Genomic DNA, 18,263 nt, shown 5'->3' on the forward strand with positions numbered 1-18,263 from the left:
CTCTTCGCGCCGCCACCACTTCGCGCGATAGGAGAAGCATCGCGCGTCCTCCTTCGCCAGCTTGACTGATGGCGGCGACCTGATGGAGATCGGTACTGGAGCCAAGGGGCGAACCTGTACGACGACGAACTGATGGCCAACAGACGGTACGGTGAACGGGATCTAACGGAACGGGAGATCGGTACTGCGAACGGGAACGACGAACTGCGCAGCTCACGATCGGTACTGCGCGGTTGTTTGGCGCGGGAATTGGTGAACGGGAGACGACGGCGGGCTGTTTGGCGCGGGATCGATTGGCCGCGCGGGAAGGAGTGCCGCGAAACAAAATTTCTGGGAAAAAAAAGATGATGGACTTGGCATTTTGCATAACGGTTGGAGATCACTCGATTTTAGCCTTGCCATTTTCATTTGACGGTTCGCAATTTATCTAAAATGCATAAATTTAAATGCATAATGGTTGGTTGGAGATGCTCTAAGCTATAGCCACGCTGGGTGCCAACCAAACACACCCGTACGAACTTCGTTCCAGTGCAACAACACCGCCGATGCCGCCCCCACCGACGGCGGTTGTACAGCGCCGCCCGCGCACGCCCTCGGCGCGCTCCCAGACCTCCGTCCGCGCCTCGTGCGCCACTACGCCACCAGCCCACCACCTTCAACGCGCGCGAGGTGAAGCTCCCCATGGCGGTCGAGGCCCTGCGCGCGATGTTCGCCGCCTTCGCGGAGGCCGGAGGCCGCGGGCACGGTGGTTTCGATGCGGCGCCACGGGCTTCCGCATTTCGCGGAGATGGCGAGCTCGGAGCTCAAAGTCGGCCTTTCGGTAAGCCGGGTGCTTTGCAGACGCGCGCAAGGTGTTCGACGGAATGACCGCTGGTCCTCGGGTGCTGCTGGGAGGAGGGGCGGTCTCAGGAGGTTAACGCCTTGGTGATTGCCATGTGGGGGCAGGGTTTCCGCCTGGACAATGGGTTGAAAGCCAAATGTTTCCGGGATTTGCAAGGTAGTAGAGACAGAGGTGTGGGCATTCCAGCTTTCTCAATCTCAAGTGTTATAAGCCTAAGCATATATGTCCACACTCCTATGATTCAGATTGTACTGCAAAGAGGGTCAGCTTTCTCAACCTGAGTTGTGTGGTAGGGAAGGACATTGCGTGGGCATGTGCAGTAAGCTCCTGTTTGGTTGTGGGCGAAGCTGCCCTAGGCCATAGATTTCGGTTGCCTGGTGACTGGGATTCATGCCTGTTGGGTGAGCTGCCTGACAGACCACCAATGAAACACACCCTAAGTATACTAGACACAACGGACAGAGTAGAGGATGCAGCTCTGGTCGTACCTTAGAATTGACGAATAAGACCAAGTTGGATGGTTTTCTTCTCAATTTTTACACACGTGGTTTGTAAGAATGCACAGATTCAAGTAATTGCAGGGTGATCCTGATGGCCACTAGTCAAGTCTGCACTTTGATATGGTGGCATACTGGCATACACCATCCCTATTGTTCTATATACAGAGAATAGAAGCAAATGAAAGAAAGCCAAAACCTTTCGAGAATTCTTAAACTGATATATTGGCAAGCAAGCAAATCTGTATCCCCGTGATTGCAGGTAATCTCAACTTGTACCATTGTATCTTGCGCTTATTCCTAGCAGTGTAGTTTTTTCAGAGGCAACTCAGGAGCGTAGGCTTTAACTCTAGAATCTTAAGGCTGATGGATACATGGTTAAAACATTTCAATTGTCATATGGACAAACTTCAACCCGTCTTAATGTTTGAAACATTATGCCTTAATTTGTTCTTAAAAAACACTGCCTTAATTCTTCACCATAAAATGTTCTAAGTAGAGGTCATGGAATTTATTGCTGCTTCCGTTTTTCATTCTTTATGGAACCGTAGTTGCTAGATTTTCTACTCCTGATTATATTTTTTCACATTGTGTTTGTGTATGATGTTCCCTTTTATATAGCTCCCATATTTTCTTGTTATCAGTCAAGTACAGGAAATATCCTTTCATATTCTTTTTCATGTTTGCAAATTGCGCACAAAGTTCACTTAACCTGGTCATTCTGCAGATCTGAAACCCTACAAACTATAATTTTAACTCCTCCCGGCTCCTCTTCCTTCAGAGCCTACATCTTTTTCTCTGTTCTTCAGTGGTTATTGGAGGTGTTCAGGATGTAGTAACTATGACTCATGCTAGAAGTAAATTTGAGCCCAAATTCATTCACAGGTAAATTTGTCTGTAATTTTCTTATGCTTTATTGAGAACCATTGTTCTTTGCTATGCATATTTTTGGGAAATTACTTATAGTTGTGCAGATTATATTCAGAAATATTCAGAACAGGATAACAGGGAACCACAGTTTCTTTTTTATTCTGCAACTGCAATAAAATATTACTGGTATTGAAGGACATTTTGGACCAATTAATGCAATGGCATTTGATCCTTATAGATATTTTAGACCAATTTATATCATCTGCTTCTTTATTCAGTAATTTATTTAAATTTTGTATATACTTCAAAATCTGGATTCTTTATTTAGTTTTTGATATACAATCATAACTGAATATACTCCCAGGTATCATTCTCTTACAGGTGTACATCATGATTAAATGTGCTCATCATCATAATATGGCCTACACCAAGGTAGTGACATGCTCTCAGAGCTATGCTAAAGCAACAATAAATGTTCACATAGAATGGCCAGATGGATACATTATCTGGCATGTTCGTTGACAAATTGAAATTGCTGCAACTTATTTCTGAGCAGAGGAGAGGACCAAGTCCTCGTTTACCCCCAAGGCAGTGCTCTTCTCCATTTCATGACAGCTGAGGCGAATTTCATCCATAGCTTCTGGAAGTCTGAATTATTATTGGAAGCATAACTGCTTGTTGCACATTTCTGCAAGGATTGTTCCCACGTCCTCTTCAACGCCGTTGTTCACAAGTTTAATCGTATGCCCAAGGTCTGCAATCTGGCTCCTCATAGTGCCTAGTGTTGCCTTAACGCTGCGACTGTTGATGTACCAGGGGTCGTAGCGGAGGGTCACTTGCTCCAGGCCCAGCAGGTTGGAGATACCTGATGGCTTGCTCTCCTTACCGACAGGGCCAGTGGAAAGTATGAGATCAAGGTCTGTTAGCCTTGGCATGGCTCCTATGCTGAAATCCAGCCATGGCACCCGGCAATGGACAGAGAGCCTCTGCAGCTGATGAAACCCCTCATGTCCAATAGATATGACTTCCTCTGGAAGGAAATCCAAGTATAGCACAAGTCTCTCCAAACTTTCCAAACTCCCCAATAGATTTATATCATGAGGAGCTAACTTGCAGACTATGATATCCAAGAAAACAAGGTGGTTCAGCCCTTCGATCCATTTGGGTACAGTTAGAAACCTTGCGGTTATCCTGAGATGCTGCAGGCTCTGAGGGGCATCAGGCAGTGAATCCAGAAACTCCATGGAGCAACCCACTTCACAGTGAATCGTCAGGGACTTGAGGCAGACTGATCTTTGGATAGCTAATCGTAAAGCTCTTTGGTATTCCTCATCGTAGCACTGGCGGAAAGACCAGGTGACTGCAAGCACCTCTAGGAATCGAAGCTTAGCAAGTTCTTGGATAAAGCTCGTGGAGCATTTGTTTAAATCAACAGTTTCTAGTGTCTCTAAGAACCTCCAATCCACAATATCCTCTGCCACGGCTGTCACTGTTTCATCCGGTGTGTCACCATTAATGAGGAGATGCCTCAAGCCGGGCAGCCGAGAAGTCTCATATCTGGACAGGCACCTTACTTGTGTGCTTCTTAGGTCTAAGGCCCGTAGCTCTGGCAGCTCCAACACTTCAAATGGGAGTTCGCTTATCTGTGTGTGACTTATATCCAAAGTCTCAAGGCACTCCAGCTTAGCGATCTGTTGTGGCAGCTTGCTGACCCGGGTGTTTCTGACACTCAGATACTTGAGCAGAAAGAATTTGCTGCTGCATATCTCCACCAGATCATCATTGTCCAACTTCTCCCAGCCTTCAAGATCCAAGACCACCAGATGAACAAACTTGTTAAAAGGGATCCGGTTTGCCACACCGGAGACTTTCAGTGAACGGGTGTGAGAAAAGTCCATTCTTTCTAGCATCAGTGGAAGCTCTGGATCGGGATGGTGGAGGGACAGCCGTTGAAGTTTCCATGCCTCGTTGTCACCTTCAGCTGCCGCCAGGGCCTTAAAGTTGATAGTTTGGCTCATCATGGCCAAGTTCTTGTGTGCCGATACGGAGGCAAGGAACAGGTGCATAAAATGATCTACCTGGTAGCAGTCTACCACCTCAGAAGCATATCCGCGGTCCATTGGCCTAATGATGCCCCTATCGAGAAGCTTGCTAAAGTGCTCTTCTGCCATTTCATCAGGTGCTGTCCACATGTCAGGTGCAATCAGCCCTTCGGCTCCCCATTTCCTGATGAGGCGGTGCCTGTCAATTATGTAGCCCCTAGGTAACGTGCTCATGTATAGGGAAAGAAGCTTGAGCTCGTTAGGAAGATCGTCAAAGCTCGGAGACAGTGCCTCTTCTGCCAGTATGAGTTCAGGGATTTGTTCCAGCCAACATGTTGCCGTCTTGTCCAACCCATCTGCTTGATTTTGTCTCGTGGAGGTGGAGATGAAGCCAGCCACCACAATGATGAACAACGGTATGCCAGCACACCTCCTTAGGATCTCATCTGAAGCCTGCCTGAAATGGTCGGATGGGCAGCTGCCCCCAGAGCCAAAGGCTACCCTAGAGAACAGCCGTTCAGAATCTAGTTCGCCCAGAGGCTTCACCTCATGCAGAAGCCCGTCTCTGCCCCATCTTTTTCGCGAGTTGGGATGCCCATCCTTGTCAGAAGAACACGAGCGAGCTATGCTTCTAACACGGGTCGTTATCAGTATCCGGCTGCCACATTTGTTATGTGGGAAAGCGTCCTGGATGATCTCCCAATCCGTCTCTCTCCACAGGTCGTCAATTAAAATGAGATACCTGTGCCGGCAAGCATTGCAAATGATCAATAATATACATTGCTCCACACTGGAGGCTTATCTTGTGCAGATGAAAGGAACAGCGTCAGGATGAAGCATTGATTGCATACCTCTTATCTTCGAGGAATTTCTTCAGATCGTACGCCAGCTCGTGCTCGTCACCCTCCAACGCGGCTATGGTCTCTGAGCATTTGGGCGTCTCTGGTGCTGCTGAATCGATGATTTGTGACATGATGTGCTTGAGAAGCTTGCCGGTGTCAGGCGGCTGCCGAGACATCCTTGCCACAGCATGGCACTGAAAGTGTTGCTCCCCTGTTCGGCGGTACAGCTCCATGGCCAGCGTCGTCTTGCCCACACCGGCAGGCCCAACGATTGAGATGACTCTCAGGGTGCTGTTCTCGTCTTGCTCGCCATTGGCGGCTGAGACCAGCCATCTGAGCAACTTCTTGCTCGGGCCGTCGATGCCAATAAGATGGGGGTTTCCTTTGCAGCCAGGCTCAGGCTCAGGCTGCAGCAGCAGCTCAGGGTGGTTGTCATTATGCTTGCTTGGCAGAACAGTCATCCTCATATCTGAGCCACCAACTGTATGAGTATGACCACCAGCAAAACCGTCAGCCAGCAGGAGCTGTTCTATCCAGGCGAGGTTCAGCTCCGGAAGCTCTGCAGCCCGACGGGGAGCGCGGCCAGCGTTGAGGATGCCCTGTATCCGGTCGGCGAGGTCTCTCAGGTGCGCCAGCTGGTCCTTGATGGGGTCAATATGATGGTCCTGTTCCTGCCCTAGCACTGCCGACACGGCAAGCTGGCGCAGCGCAGCGACGATGGTGCGCAGCTCCTTCTCCAAGAAGGCGAGGGCACGCTGGTCGCCATCCTCAACTGTGATGTGCCCAGGACGGACCTTCGAACGAGATACCAACTCAGAGATCCTTCCAGGCAAGCAGGCACAAAGCCAGCGGTAGGGCTAGGGGGGCTCCAGCCCCCCCTACCGCTGCTGGCCTAGTGAAATTTCTAGTGTTTTTCTTTTAATTTTAGACATAAATTTATAAAGTAGGGTGGGCTGAGAACTTTTTTTTTTTAGATATATTTTGTGAATTTCATTATTGGTCTATATTTTTAATCTAAGACTACTTTAAACTAATATATTTTTTTATTACGAGGGATAATAGTAGAGCTAGGTCGATGTAGAATTTTTGTTCAGCTCCCCCTAAATTTTTTTCTGGCTTCGTCCCTGCAGGCAAGGGATCCATCAGCTCCAGTACCTTCATCATTTCCTCCTTCACCACCACCGCTGCCTTCCTTGCCGCTGCAGTCTCCCTCTTTTGCTGGAGCTCGCGTGCTTTCGCTCGCACCCGAGCTCGCACAAGCGCTATCTCTCTATCATTTTTCTCATCTCCCTCTGCAAGTAGTCTCCGAATCTCTTTCTCGTCATCATCGTGTCTTGGAAGAGAAATATGAGACAAGTTTGCCGACATCTCTGTGTCTCCCTCTTTCTCATCCAGTGTCTTCATCTATTCTTCCCCCAGCAGTACAAGTTTGGGACAATCTTGGCGAGGATGATGTTCTGGAGGCTGGAGAGGTAGAGCTATAATCTCTTGTTTAAAGTACAGTTCGACTCAGGACCTACACATCAGGTATCCATCCACCCACCTACTAGTCACGTCACATGGGTTGTTTATATATCCCCTGTCTAACTTGCCGTTCTAACTTGCCTTATTAACTAAAATTTATCTAATTTTTACTAATTTATTTATAGAAAAAAAGTGGAATGTGTAAGATGGGTCTTTAAACTTTTTCCACACTCTTATCCAGTGTTCTAAATCTCCGGATATAAGGTTAAGCGGCAACCTGGTCGATCTGCCATAGCCGCATTATCATCGCTATTTATCTACTAATAATCACTGGTCAATCCTCATCCACACGTTCCTAATAAAGCTTCACTCTTTATTTACTAGATGATAACTTGTGTGTTGCTGCAGAAATTCTATAGCATTGTTTATAAGAGAATTTATAGAGTGGGAAATAATAAAATTATAAAAAGTATTCTATGTCTAAACTGATGACTCCCCATTATATTAGACTTCTCGTTTGACCAATCACACATGTACTTTCGCTCTTTATTATGAGGCATGGTTGTATGGAATATTCCTGTGTTAGACATGTTAACATGAAATTGTATATACTCCTACTCAGATAACATTTTGTGTATCGGCGAGTCTGCATCGGTAAAGGAAGCAGGCAGCTTCACCAAAAAAATATCTTTCCATCCTTGTTCTTGTTGGATTTGTCTCTTATGGTGGGCCTTTTCCGAATTGCATCATGTCTAGTGCCCCTAACAGCCTTCTCCCTCAGATTCCGATCGCCAAATGAGTGATGCGGCTTGGTGCCATCTTTCAGCATTTTGTATTTTTCTGCTCTGGCTCAGGAACAATGATTGATGCAGCTTGGTGCTATCTATGACGCAACTGGATAACTGATGTCACAGCTTGTATAACTTAGGAAAAAAATCCATATTATTCCCTCCAAGTTTGGCCTATGTTTAAATAATCCTCTAAACTAACATTTGGTTTAATTTATTTCCTCCAACTATTTCAGTTTGTCCAACCAACACGTTAAAGAGATTGTTATTTTTTATTTCTCTATGTACAAATTATATTTTAGTTTCAAATTTTATGAGGTGATAAGATATATTGTATTTTGTTTTAGAATATGCACTATGGATTTTTCATCATTATGTTTTATATGATATTGTATCTCTAGTGTTGATTTCCTGTAAGTAAAATGCATTGATAGTTCATTAATTTGTGAGGGTGTGTCGATTTGGTTCATCAGCTTTGAAAGTGCATTTTTTAAGTCCAAAACCTTAATCAACGGTGCATAAAGAGTCGATACCCTCCTTCGTTTGTTCTACGTTTATATTTGTAGAAAATCCTTGTATTTTATTTTCTTTCACAAGCTTAATTACTCTTCCTTGTGCTAGGCGCTGAGGCGGAGCCTGCACCCATGCCGTCGGCCAACGACTCCTTCCAGGCTGCATCCATCGCTGCCATCCTCGCCATGTTCGGGTGGCACGCAGCGGCTGTCATCTACGAGGACTCGTCCTACTGGTAGTGGTCGGGCATCTTGTCGTTGGAGCCTATTCTGATAGTTCCTATTCTGCCGCCACCAACGCCAACCAACAGATGGAAGAGGAAGCAGAACGCTGCATCCTTGGCACTGTTAGTATAAAAAGAATCTATTTAGGCCTTGTTTAGTTCCCAAAAAATTTTACAAAATTTTTCAGATTCTCCGTCACATTAAATATTTAGACGCATGCATAGAGTATTAAATATAGACGAAAAATAAAAACTAATTGTACAGTTGGGTCGGAATTGACAAGACGAATCTTTTGAGCCTAGTTAATTCATGATTGGACAATATTTGTCAAATACAAACGAAAGTGCTACTATTCCTATTTTGCAAAATTTTTTGAAACTAAACAAGCCTAAGAAACATGATTTTATATTTTATATAATCTATTAGTAGTAAGGCCCTGTTTAGTTTCTCTTGGAATTCAAAAGTTTGTCACATCGAATCTTGCAGTATATGTATGAAACATTAAATATAAATTAAAAATAACTAATTGAACAGTGAGGTTAAAAATCACAAGAGGAATCTTTTGAGTCTAGTTAGTCTATGGTTGGGTAATAATTGCCAAATACAAACAAAAGTGCTACAATATCAGAATCTAAAAAATTTTCGTATCTAAACGAGACCTAATAAGTTATAAATGTTGCGAGTTTTTGGGTTGGGACTATCACGAGGCACGTCTGTGACGTTGGTCCGCCGTTGGCAATTTGGCACACTTAGAATTATTTGCAACTTGGCACAGTTGCCTTTCCACTTATCGCCTACCGCAATCACTATCGAGCTTGCTCCGGGGCCCTGCTCGTTTCAGCCTGCGAGAAAAGCTCGCAACTTTCCACCGTCTTCGTCTGAAAAATTTCTCAGGCGACGAGCCAAAAAAAAAAAAGTTTGGAAGAACATGGAGCTCGCTGTGGGCGCCTCGGATAGCGCCATGAAGTCCCTCCTGGGCAAGCTTGGCAGCCTGCTTGCCCAGGAGTATACCTTAATCAGCGGCGTCCGCAGCGAGATCCAGTACATCAAGGACGAGCTCGCCAGCATGCACGCGTTCCTCCGCAACCTGGGCCACGCCGCCGGCGAGCACCATGACGAGCAGACCAAGGACTGGATGGAGCAGGTGCGCGACGTCGCGTACGACATCGAGGACTGCATCGACGACTTCGCGCATCGCCTGGGCGCGCAGCCGCGCGGAGAGGGCCTCCTGCCCGACCTCCGCCGCGCGTGGTACGCCATGGCCACGCTCTGGGCGCGCCGCGGCATCGCCGCGCAGATCGTCGACCTCAGGAACAGGGCGCAGGGCGTCGGCGAGCGCCGCACGAGGTACGGCGTCAAGGACCCGGGGCCGCCGGGCCCGGACGCGACCGCTAGCGCGGCAAGCAGTAGAGCCGCCGCGCCATCTTACCACGTCGGCGACCGTCCGCAGCCTGGCCGGCAGCTCGTTGGCACTCCGGAGCCGGTGGGGATGGAGGAAGAAATTGACAGGCTCGGCGCGTGGCTGACCGCGGAGCCGACCGACATGAGGGTTCTTGCCATCCTGGGATTCGGCGGACTCGGCAAGACGACGCTGGCGCTGGCACTGCACCGCAAGTTCGGCGAGAAATTCGACTCCCGAGCGTGCGTGCAGGCGTCGCAGAAGCTCAATCTGGCAGCGCTGCTGAGAAGCATCCTCAGGCAGGTCATGCCGCAGGTTCCTGACAAGGACCGTCAAGGTGGCGCCACCACACTCAGTGGGATCGAAGGATTGAGCGAGAAACAGCTTAAAGAGGAGCTCAAAATACACTTGGACAAAAAGAGGTAAACCAAAAAAAAAAAAAAGAGTACACCAAGGATTCAATCAATTTATTAAGTAGGGAAATAATCCCTTGAAAAACAATGTTAGTATGCCATTGATTCAATTTATTTACACACGTTGTTCTAACTTCCAACAGGTATTTCCTCTTAATCGATGACCTGTGGTCTGTATCAGCCTGGGAAAACATCTGGGTATCTTTGCCGAAGAATAGCAATGGAAGCAGCATAGTGGTTACAACAAGATTCAAGTCTGTAGCTGAGGCCAGCAGACGCCAACAAGTGGGTTCCATCTATATTCTTGACCGGCTCTCTGAAGACAAATCAAAAAGCCTTTTCTTTGAGAGGATATTTGGCGGTAGTGATCCATGGCCAGATGAATTCAGAGACACCAAGGATAAGGTTCTTAAGAAATGTGGAGGCCTACCCTTAGCCATAGTTGCAGTAGCAGGGCTCTTGGCTAGGGACCCGAGGTCAATTAAACATTGGACGAAAGTGCAGGACTCTCTGGGATCAGAGCTGGAGACGAATCTCAACCCTGAAGGAGTGACCCAGATACTTAATCTCTGCTACAATGATTTGCCGGCCGATCAAAAGAATTGCTTACTGTACTTGAGCATTTTCCCAAAGGGTTACATCATCAGCCGGAAGCGCTTGGTCAGACGGTGGATAGCTGAAGGTTTCATTGTTGAGAAGCATGGCAACACAGTTGAAGAAGTTGCCGGGGAATTTTTTAACGAACTCATTAGTAGGAACATAATTCGGCCAGTTGACCACAGCAGTGATGGAAAAGTGAAGACTTGTCAAGTTCATGACATGATCCTTGAATATATTGTATCCAAGTCAAGTGAAGAAAATTTCATCACCGTAGCTGGTGGCCACTGGCTCATGGCAATGCCAAGCAACAAGGTTCGCCGGCTCTCCCTGCATAGCAGTGACCCAGAGCATGCAAAAGCTGCGATAGAGAGCATGAACTTGTCACATGTCAGATCATTGACAGCGTTTGAGAGTTTAGAGCGTCTGCAATCTTTTTCATTCAAATTTGGGATACTGCAGGTGTTGGATCTTGAAGGTTGCAGGGGCTTGATGGTTAGTCATTTGCGTAAGATCTGCAAGATGTTCCATCTGAAGTACCTGAACTTACGCAAGACGAGCATCAAGAACCTCCCATCGGAAATCGGGAAGCTACAGTATTTGGAGACTCTGGATATAAGGGAGACAAATGTGCAGGAGCTGCCAGCATCTGTTGCTGACCTTCAAAAAATGGTTCATTTACTAGGAGGCAACAAATCCACTCGCCTTCCCTTGACATTCACACAAGCAATTGCAAAGATGATAGGACTACAAACATTATCCGGTATCGGGATCTGCAGGAGCTCAGGTGCAGCACTTGCAGACATGCACAATCTTACAAATTTGAAGAAGCTCAGCATCTACAACCTTAAAGACTTCGATGATAGCAACCGGAGATATAGTGACTTACTCTCTGCCATCGAATACCTAAGCGGTTGCTCCCTGAGGTCTCTTGCAATTGATGATGGCTTCACTGGCTTTCTTGATTCAGTGGCCTCTTTATCAACTCCCCCAAAATACATCCACATGCTTGATCTTTCCGGCAAACTGCCTAAAGTGCCTCAATGGATGGTTGAACTGGAAAACCTTGAGAAATTAACATTATCCTTGACTTCACTGAGTACATACACCCTATTCGTTCTTGCTCAGCTCCCTTTTCTATTCTCTCTTACGTTTTCGATAAATGCAGCAAGCCACCAACATCAGAGCACTGTAATAAAGATCCTGATGAACAACATGACAGATTCAGGAGGGAAGGTCCTGTTCCCTTCTGAAGGATTCCACAGTCTCAAACTACTTCGTTTCTCCGCACCATTGCTGCCATTGCTAAGCTTCCTTGAAGGTGCAATGCCAAAGCTCCAAAGGCTTGAGCTGAGATTTAAGGTGTTGGAAGGTTGCTATGGTGTTGAAAACCTTGAGAGCCTCCAGCAAGTGCTTCTTAGAGTCAGCCAACAGGCTTATGAAACTACGAGGGTAAAGGTGTCTGATATCAGAAGATCACTAAGCATGCATCCAAACAAACCCACAGTCATAGTTGATGAGTACTATGGATAACAAATGATTGTATCCCACTATCCCTAATATGTGCAAGATGCATTGTTGCATTAAGCCTTTTCTCTTTGTTTCAATACTAGCAAAATCAGCAGGCTTGTTTACAGAATATAAAAAAATGAAGATCTGATCTCGTCGAACTAATTTGCAAGCTTATACCAGCGAACATGTTTGGATATGGTTCTTTGTGTGCTTCTGTTTCGCTTAGGCCACGTACAACTATATATTGTCTATGTTGAAAACTCGATTGTTTTGCTGCTTAATGCAATAACACAGCTCCCAGAAGAGTTGAGGGAGCTGTTTAGCACTATCAGTAGCATGGGAAACCCACACTTTTCGAGAACAGTATCCGATCCATACAAAGTATGAAAATTATAACTTGAAATTTGCTACCTAGGTACCATTAGTGGTACCTCTCCGAGGACACTAAAAAAACTTTAAAATTTCTGGTACAGGCTGTTACTAGGATGCAATCATCATGTTGTCCAGTTGTGTCATGCCTACCTCTTAAAAGAGCATTTTGCCTTGTTGATTCGAATTTGTTGGCCTGTATCCATCCATCTCAATATTAGGTGGAGCAAGCTCTGTCCTTACCTGCCAAATAACAGTATTAGACTAGTTTCTTCCTTGAAAGGCTGAGTCACACTAATACATATTTAGTGCAAACTGTTATCAATCATGCAAAGTCATTTTCTTCAGACTGCCTCACATGAGTCAATTTCCATGCAGCGATGCCTACCTTTGCGGGCTGTTTGGTCTGATGTCCTCATGTACCAAATCAAAATTGGAAAAAGTCTACATAACCCCCCAAACTATTAAGGGTGGACTACTTCATCTCCTGAACTATAAAACCGGATATTCTACCCTCTGAACTTTCAAAACCGGTCAAAGAACCCCCTAGAGTGGTTTTGGATGGTGGTTTTGTCTTTTTATTTTTTATTTATTTCTGCTAAATCTTTGAAAAATCATAATAAATTATAGAAAAATCATAAAATGAAAATTTTAATTTTGTTGGACTTCTGATAAGTAGATATACACAGCGAATATATAATATGGTATACTTTAGTATAAAGTTTTTGTTGTAGCTTTAAATCTATGTTTTTCTGTAATTAAATCGAATAATTGATATATGCGGTTCCTATAATCCAATTGTGGTGAAATTTTTATGGTGAGCTCATTATTGTATGCTTGAACTATGGTAAAAGTTTCGTACCTAGTGGATCACGTATAACTTAGTTATCAATTTATTTAGCTTTATTCTTGTTAAATCTATGCTTTATCTATAACTAAGTTATACGTGATCCAATGAGTATGAAATTTTTACCATAGTTCAAGCATATAATAATGAGCCCACCATAAAAATTTTACCACAATTGGACCACACGAACTGCATATATGAATTATTCAAACTAATTACAGTAAAACATAGATTTAAAGTTACAGCAAAAACTTGTACTAAAGTATACCATGTTATATATTCACAATGTAGATCAACTCATCAGGAGTCCAACAAAATTAAAATTTTCATTTTATGATTTTTTTATGATTTTTAAAGATTCAGTAAAAATAAATAAAAAAGAAAAAGACAAAACCACCCTCCAAAACCACTCGAGGGTGTTATTTGACCGGTTTTGAAAGTTCAGGGGGTAAAATATCCGGTTTAATAGTTCGGAGGGTTAAGTAGTCCACCCTAGATAGTTTGGGGGGGTTATGTAGACTTTTTCCAATCAAAATTTGACAGCTTAATATAAAGCCAAAGTTATGGAAAGATCAAGCATAACACAACGCCCCCAGTTCAGCACCAATTTTTGGTTTAGTCACAGACCAAACACAGTCATTTCCCACAATTTGCAACTGCAGGTTTTGTCATATCGATCAATATTCAGTAATCAGTATCATGCGATGTTGATAGGAGCAATGTTTTCAGGATGGCGGGTTGACCCTGGACCCTGGTCACCTGGGGACCCTCCAAGACGATTAGTTGTCGTCCAGGATGATTAGTCGACCTTGGACGAGTCCCCTAGTCGTCCTGTTCGTCCCATATGGGGGACCAATATATAACATATATATAATATTATTTAGTTATATTACAATATGCATTATATCATACACATACAACAGTAGACTGGATCTACAGCTCTGCGCGCTGGATATGCATGTGTTGGCAGTTCTTAATTCATATCTTACCCTGCCAACTTTGAATGATTCACCAAAAACAATATAGATAGGGATTTAAACTAACCATTTCTATAGTTTTGGTGAATTCTCTTGTTCTGTAGGACATACAAAGAAATATACCAAAAGCGGGCCAAAAGTGTGGAGAAGAATAAAGAAATCACAAAACATATTTGGCCCAAAGCAAAACAAAGGGGAAGAAAGAAAGAAGCCCAACCAGAAATGCAAACTTGGGCCAACCCACAACTACACGGCAATCCAGACCCAGCTAACAACTTGCCAAGCGAAGGATGGGCAGAGGGGGCCAGCCCAAGCGCGCCCGCACCCTAATTGGCGCCCCTCAGGCCCACCTCGCTCTGGCGTTTTGGCATTGAATAGGCGAGGGTGTATCCGTCGAATATTCCCCCCAAACCGACCTGCCAAGCTCCCTATATAAGAGGATGGAGACAGTCGACGAAATATAGTCAGTAGTCTACCTAGGGGTATGCCCAAGGTAGTAAATTGTCGGCAGACAGGTGCGCAAGCCATGAACTAGATGGTGACACAAGACAAAGACAATGATTTTATCCAGGTTCGGCCGCCGTGATGGCGTAATACATACGTCATGTGTCTGATTGTATTATTTTATATACTGTAAAGAGACAGAGTTACAAGTAAAGTATTATATTTGGTACAATATCTTCTTGTAGCCTTATGGTACACGGTGACCAGTGTCGTGCGCCACACGTCTTCATCTTGTGGACTGAACCACCTCCGATGGTGCGGCCCATGTTGAGCCATGAGGGTATATGGATTTATACCCCCACAGAGACCCCCTCACTCAAGACACACCTCTACACCTAAAGATGGCAATGGGTACAGATTACCCACGTACCCGCAGGTAAAAACCTAGTAGAGTGTAGAGTGAGAGTACGGGTACAACTTTGTGCCTGCGGGTATGGGTGCGGGTTTGTAGTTGAACCCAACGGATAAAAACTTATGCGCATAGAAAACTTGTACCCGTGCCCACAAACCCGCAAACTGAAAGGTCCTAATATGGCTAGAGGGGGGTGAATAGCCTATTTAAAAATTCTACAAACTCACTAGAGCAAGTGGTTAGTAAATAACAAAGCGAAGCTTTTTGCTCTAGCTCTAAAGGGGGTTTGCAAGCCACCTACCCAACAATTCTAGTTGCTACAACCACTAAGCACACAAGGACTAAGTCTCTACAAGTTACACTAGAGAACCAAGCTACACAAGGCAAAGTAAGCAACTAAACTAATTACACTAGTTTGCGGTAAGTAAAGATAGGACGAGATAATTATACCGCAGTGTAGGGGATGAACCAATCACCAATATAAACAATCAAGCACCGGGAGAATGCCAATCAAACACAACTGAGACACCAATTTTTCTCCCGAGGTTCACGTGCTTGCCGGCACGCTACGTCCCCGTTGTGTCGACCAACACTTGGTGGTTCGGTGGCTAAGAGGTGTAGCACAAACCTCGTCCTCACTAGGACACCACAAGAACCTACCCACAAGTGAGGTAACTCAATGACACGAGCAATCCACTAGAGTTATCTTTCGGCTCTCCGCCAGGGAAGGTACAAGACCCCTCACAATCACCGGGAGATGGCCACGAACAATCACCAACTCGTGCCAAAACTCCTCCGCTGCTCCAAGCCGTCTAGGTGGCGGCAACCACCAAGAGTAACAAGAAAACCGCAGCCAAATCGATCCCCAAGTGCCACTAGATGCAATCACTCAAGCAAATGCACTTAGAATCACTCCCAATCTCACAAAGATGTTTAATCTATGAAGGAGATGAGTGGGAGGTGTATGCTTAGGCTCACAAGGATGTCAAGTATGCTAGAATACCAAGAGGGTGAGTCCCAAGCCGACCAACAACTATTTATAGACCCCTCAAACAAATAGAGCCGTTGGCTCTTTCACTGGGCTGAACACGGGGTCACCGGACGCTCTTAAAGGGACACCGGACGCTCAACACCTGCGTCCGGTACTCCAAAGTCAGCCACGTGTTAGAGTCTAACGGTAACCTGCAGAGCACCGGACGCTGAGCAAGTTTCCACCGAACGCGTCCGGTGGACACCGGTCTTAAACACAGAGAGGTCTGCAAAACGCGCAGGTCACCGGACGCACACCACCGGACGCTCCAAGCTGCGTCCGGTGCTCACCGGACTTAAACTCAGAGAGCTCTGCAAAATGCTCAGGTCACCGGACTCACACCACCGGACTTTCCAAACTGCGTCCGGTGCCTGTCGTTCGGTGCCTTACCCTAGCTGGGCCAGGCACTGTCTGCACCGGACGCTCAGACACCCATCCTCTCTCTACCCTTCAAACTCCACCTCCTTCTCAAAGTGTGCCAATATGTGTAAACCAACATGTGCACGTGTGTTAGCATTTTCACAATCATTTTCTTCGAAGGAGTTAAGTTAGCTCACTAGGTTCTAAATGCATGCACAAGAACAATGACACCTAGTGGCACTTGATAACCGCTTAGCCAAAGAATTCTCCTCTTTATAGTACGGCTATCTATCCTAAATGTGATCACACCCTCTATGGTGTCTTGATCACCAAAACCAAAACCCTAAGCAATACCTTTGCCTTGATCTCCATAGGGTTTTGTTTTTCTCTTTCTTCTTTTCCAAGTTGAGCACTTGATCATCTTGTGGTCATCACCATAATCACCATGATCATCACTTGCTCCGTCACTTGGCATGTACCAACCTCATTAAGTCTACACACACTTAGCATAGAGGTTAGTGCTAGGGTTTCATCAATTATCCAAAACCAAACTAGGGCTTTCACAAACCCGCTCCAACCTCGTGATACGTAGGTCCCTTCTTATACTATATATAAAGAAAGCAACATAGTTTTATGATTTCCTCCCTCATATCTATTTTATATATAAGAGAACCATTTTTATGTTGGTATAATGCTAGGTAGTTTTGATTTTCATACTTAAACTCCTTTCTATAATTTATGCATGTATTATTAATTTATTATTATGTAGGTTTACGGGTACGCCTGCGAGTATTTTGTGCCCGGGGTATGGGCGTGGGTGTAGACTTCTACCCGTGGCGGGTTACGGGTGCAGGTGCGGGTTTGGAATTCAACCTGCGAGTGCGGGTCTATATATCTCGCACCCGCAGGTAATGTGCCCATTGCGATCTATATCTACACCATCATACACAAGAGAAGAGGAGAAGGGCTCCATTGCACTAGCTCTTAGTCTAGAGTAGGGAGTGAGAGAGGCAAAGAGTGGAGAAGAGCGGATTAGTACTCGCTCTACTTAGGGTGCTTGGGAAGCTAGGTGGACAGAGTGCCAGACTTGTCAGCTCCCTCTACACTTGCACCTCTGTGTTCATCTTACTATTTGGGGTAAGAAGTTTGTGTTCTTTTATTGGGTAATCACTAAGTTAAGTTATCGTTGTTACTACTTACTTGCGGGTTCATCATCCGTCTCCCGTGGCAGATGCTCTAGTAGAGGACTCCTGATAGAGGCGGATGTTCCTGGCCGACGCTAGAGTAGTAATGGTTAGCATAGACGTGGTGTCTAAGCTACATGTTACCTTCATTTGACCCATACTCCACGGTTAAGGGGTAGGCGGCAGGTGGTGATAGTACAACGTAGTGCTACACGCTGGCATCGCCTATGAGTTCAGGTGTACTTCGGTGCCCAAAGTAAGTTGGTGGTAGCAAAGTTATCTTCGCTTAGGGTTTCTACCTTTAGACTAACCTCACTACCAACTTATCATTTATCCAATTCTCTAGGTATACTAGCAGAAGAGACGCTTACAATACCGTTTCTTTAGGAAAATACGATACTCTGAATACTTCCAGGTGAAGTACTACAACGGTATTTTCCATGCTCTTGCAGACTTATTTGCTTTCACTAAGAAACACCAATAGTAGGCACGCCTGCAACAACTGCAAGGAAGAGAGGCAAGGCAGCTGAAAGGGAGGGAGTAGCAGCTAGGTGAAAGGTCCTAATATGGCTAGAGGGAGGGTGAATAACCTATTTAAAAATTCTACAAACCCACTAGAGCAAGGAGTTAGTAAATAA

General features: G+C 45.3%; 2 protein-coding genes across 2 annotated transcripts; one reads left to right on the top strand and one right to left on the bottom strand.

The window, feature by feature from the left end:
* LOC8066707 (disease resistance protein RPM1) lies at nucleotides 2,865-6,460 on the bottom strand. Its single transcript, XM_002451051.1, has 3 exons — nucleotides 6,248-6,460; nucleotides 5,102-5,886; nucleotides 2,865-4,992 (listed from the first exon to the last, which is right to left on the bottom strand). The coding sequence occupies exons 1-3, from the start codon at nucleotides 6,458-6,460 to the stop codon at nucleotides 2,865-2,867; spliced, it is 3,126 nt and encodes a 1,041-aa protein (XP_002451096.1).
* On the top strand, nucleotides 8,535-12,164 carry LOC8074384 (disease resistance protein RPM1). Its single transcript, XM_002449783.2, has 2 exons — nucleotides 8,535-9,902; nucleotides 10,037-12,164. The coding sequence occupies exons 1-2, from the start codon at nucleotides 8,755-8,757 to the stop codon at nucleotides 12,021-12,023; spliced, it is 3,135 nt and encodes a 1,044-aa protein (XP_002449828.2). The 5' UTR covers nucleotides 8,535-8,754; the 3' UTR covers nucleotides 12,024-12,164.

This window comes from Sorghum bicolor, chromosome 5 (assembly GCF_000003195.3).
Source record: "Sorghum bicolor cultivar BTx623 chromosome 5, Sorghum_bicolor_NCBIv3, whole genome shotgun sequence".
Lineage (NCBI taxonomy): Eukaryota > Viridiplantae > Streptophyta > Magnoliopsida > Poales > Poaceae > Sorghum > Sorghum bicolor.

Coding starts and splice junctions, on each gene's coding strand:
- LOC8066707 (XM_002451051.1), bottom strand. CDS start 6,460: ATGTCGGCAAACTTGTCTCATATTTCTCTTCCAAGACACGATGATGAC. Junction 5,887..6,247: donor TGAAGGAGGAAATGATGAAG/GTACTGGAGCTG, acceptor TCTCGTTCGAAG/GTCCGTCCTGGGCACATCAC. Junction 4,993..5,101: donor AAATTCCTCGAAGATAAGAG/GTATGCAATCAA, acceptor TTGCCGGCACAG/GTATCTCATTTTAATTGACG.
- LOC8074384 (XM_002449783.2), top strand. CDS start 8,755: ATGTTGCGAGTTTTTGGGTTGGGACTATCACGAGGCACGTCTGTGACG. Junction 9,903..10,036: donor ATACACTTGGACAAAAAGAG/GTAAACCAAAAA, acceptor AACTTCCAACAG/GTATTTCCTCTTAATCGATG.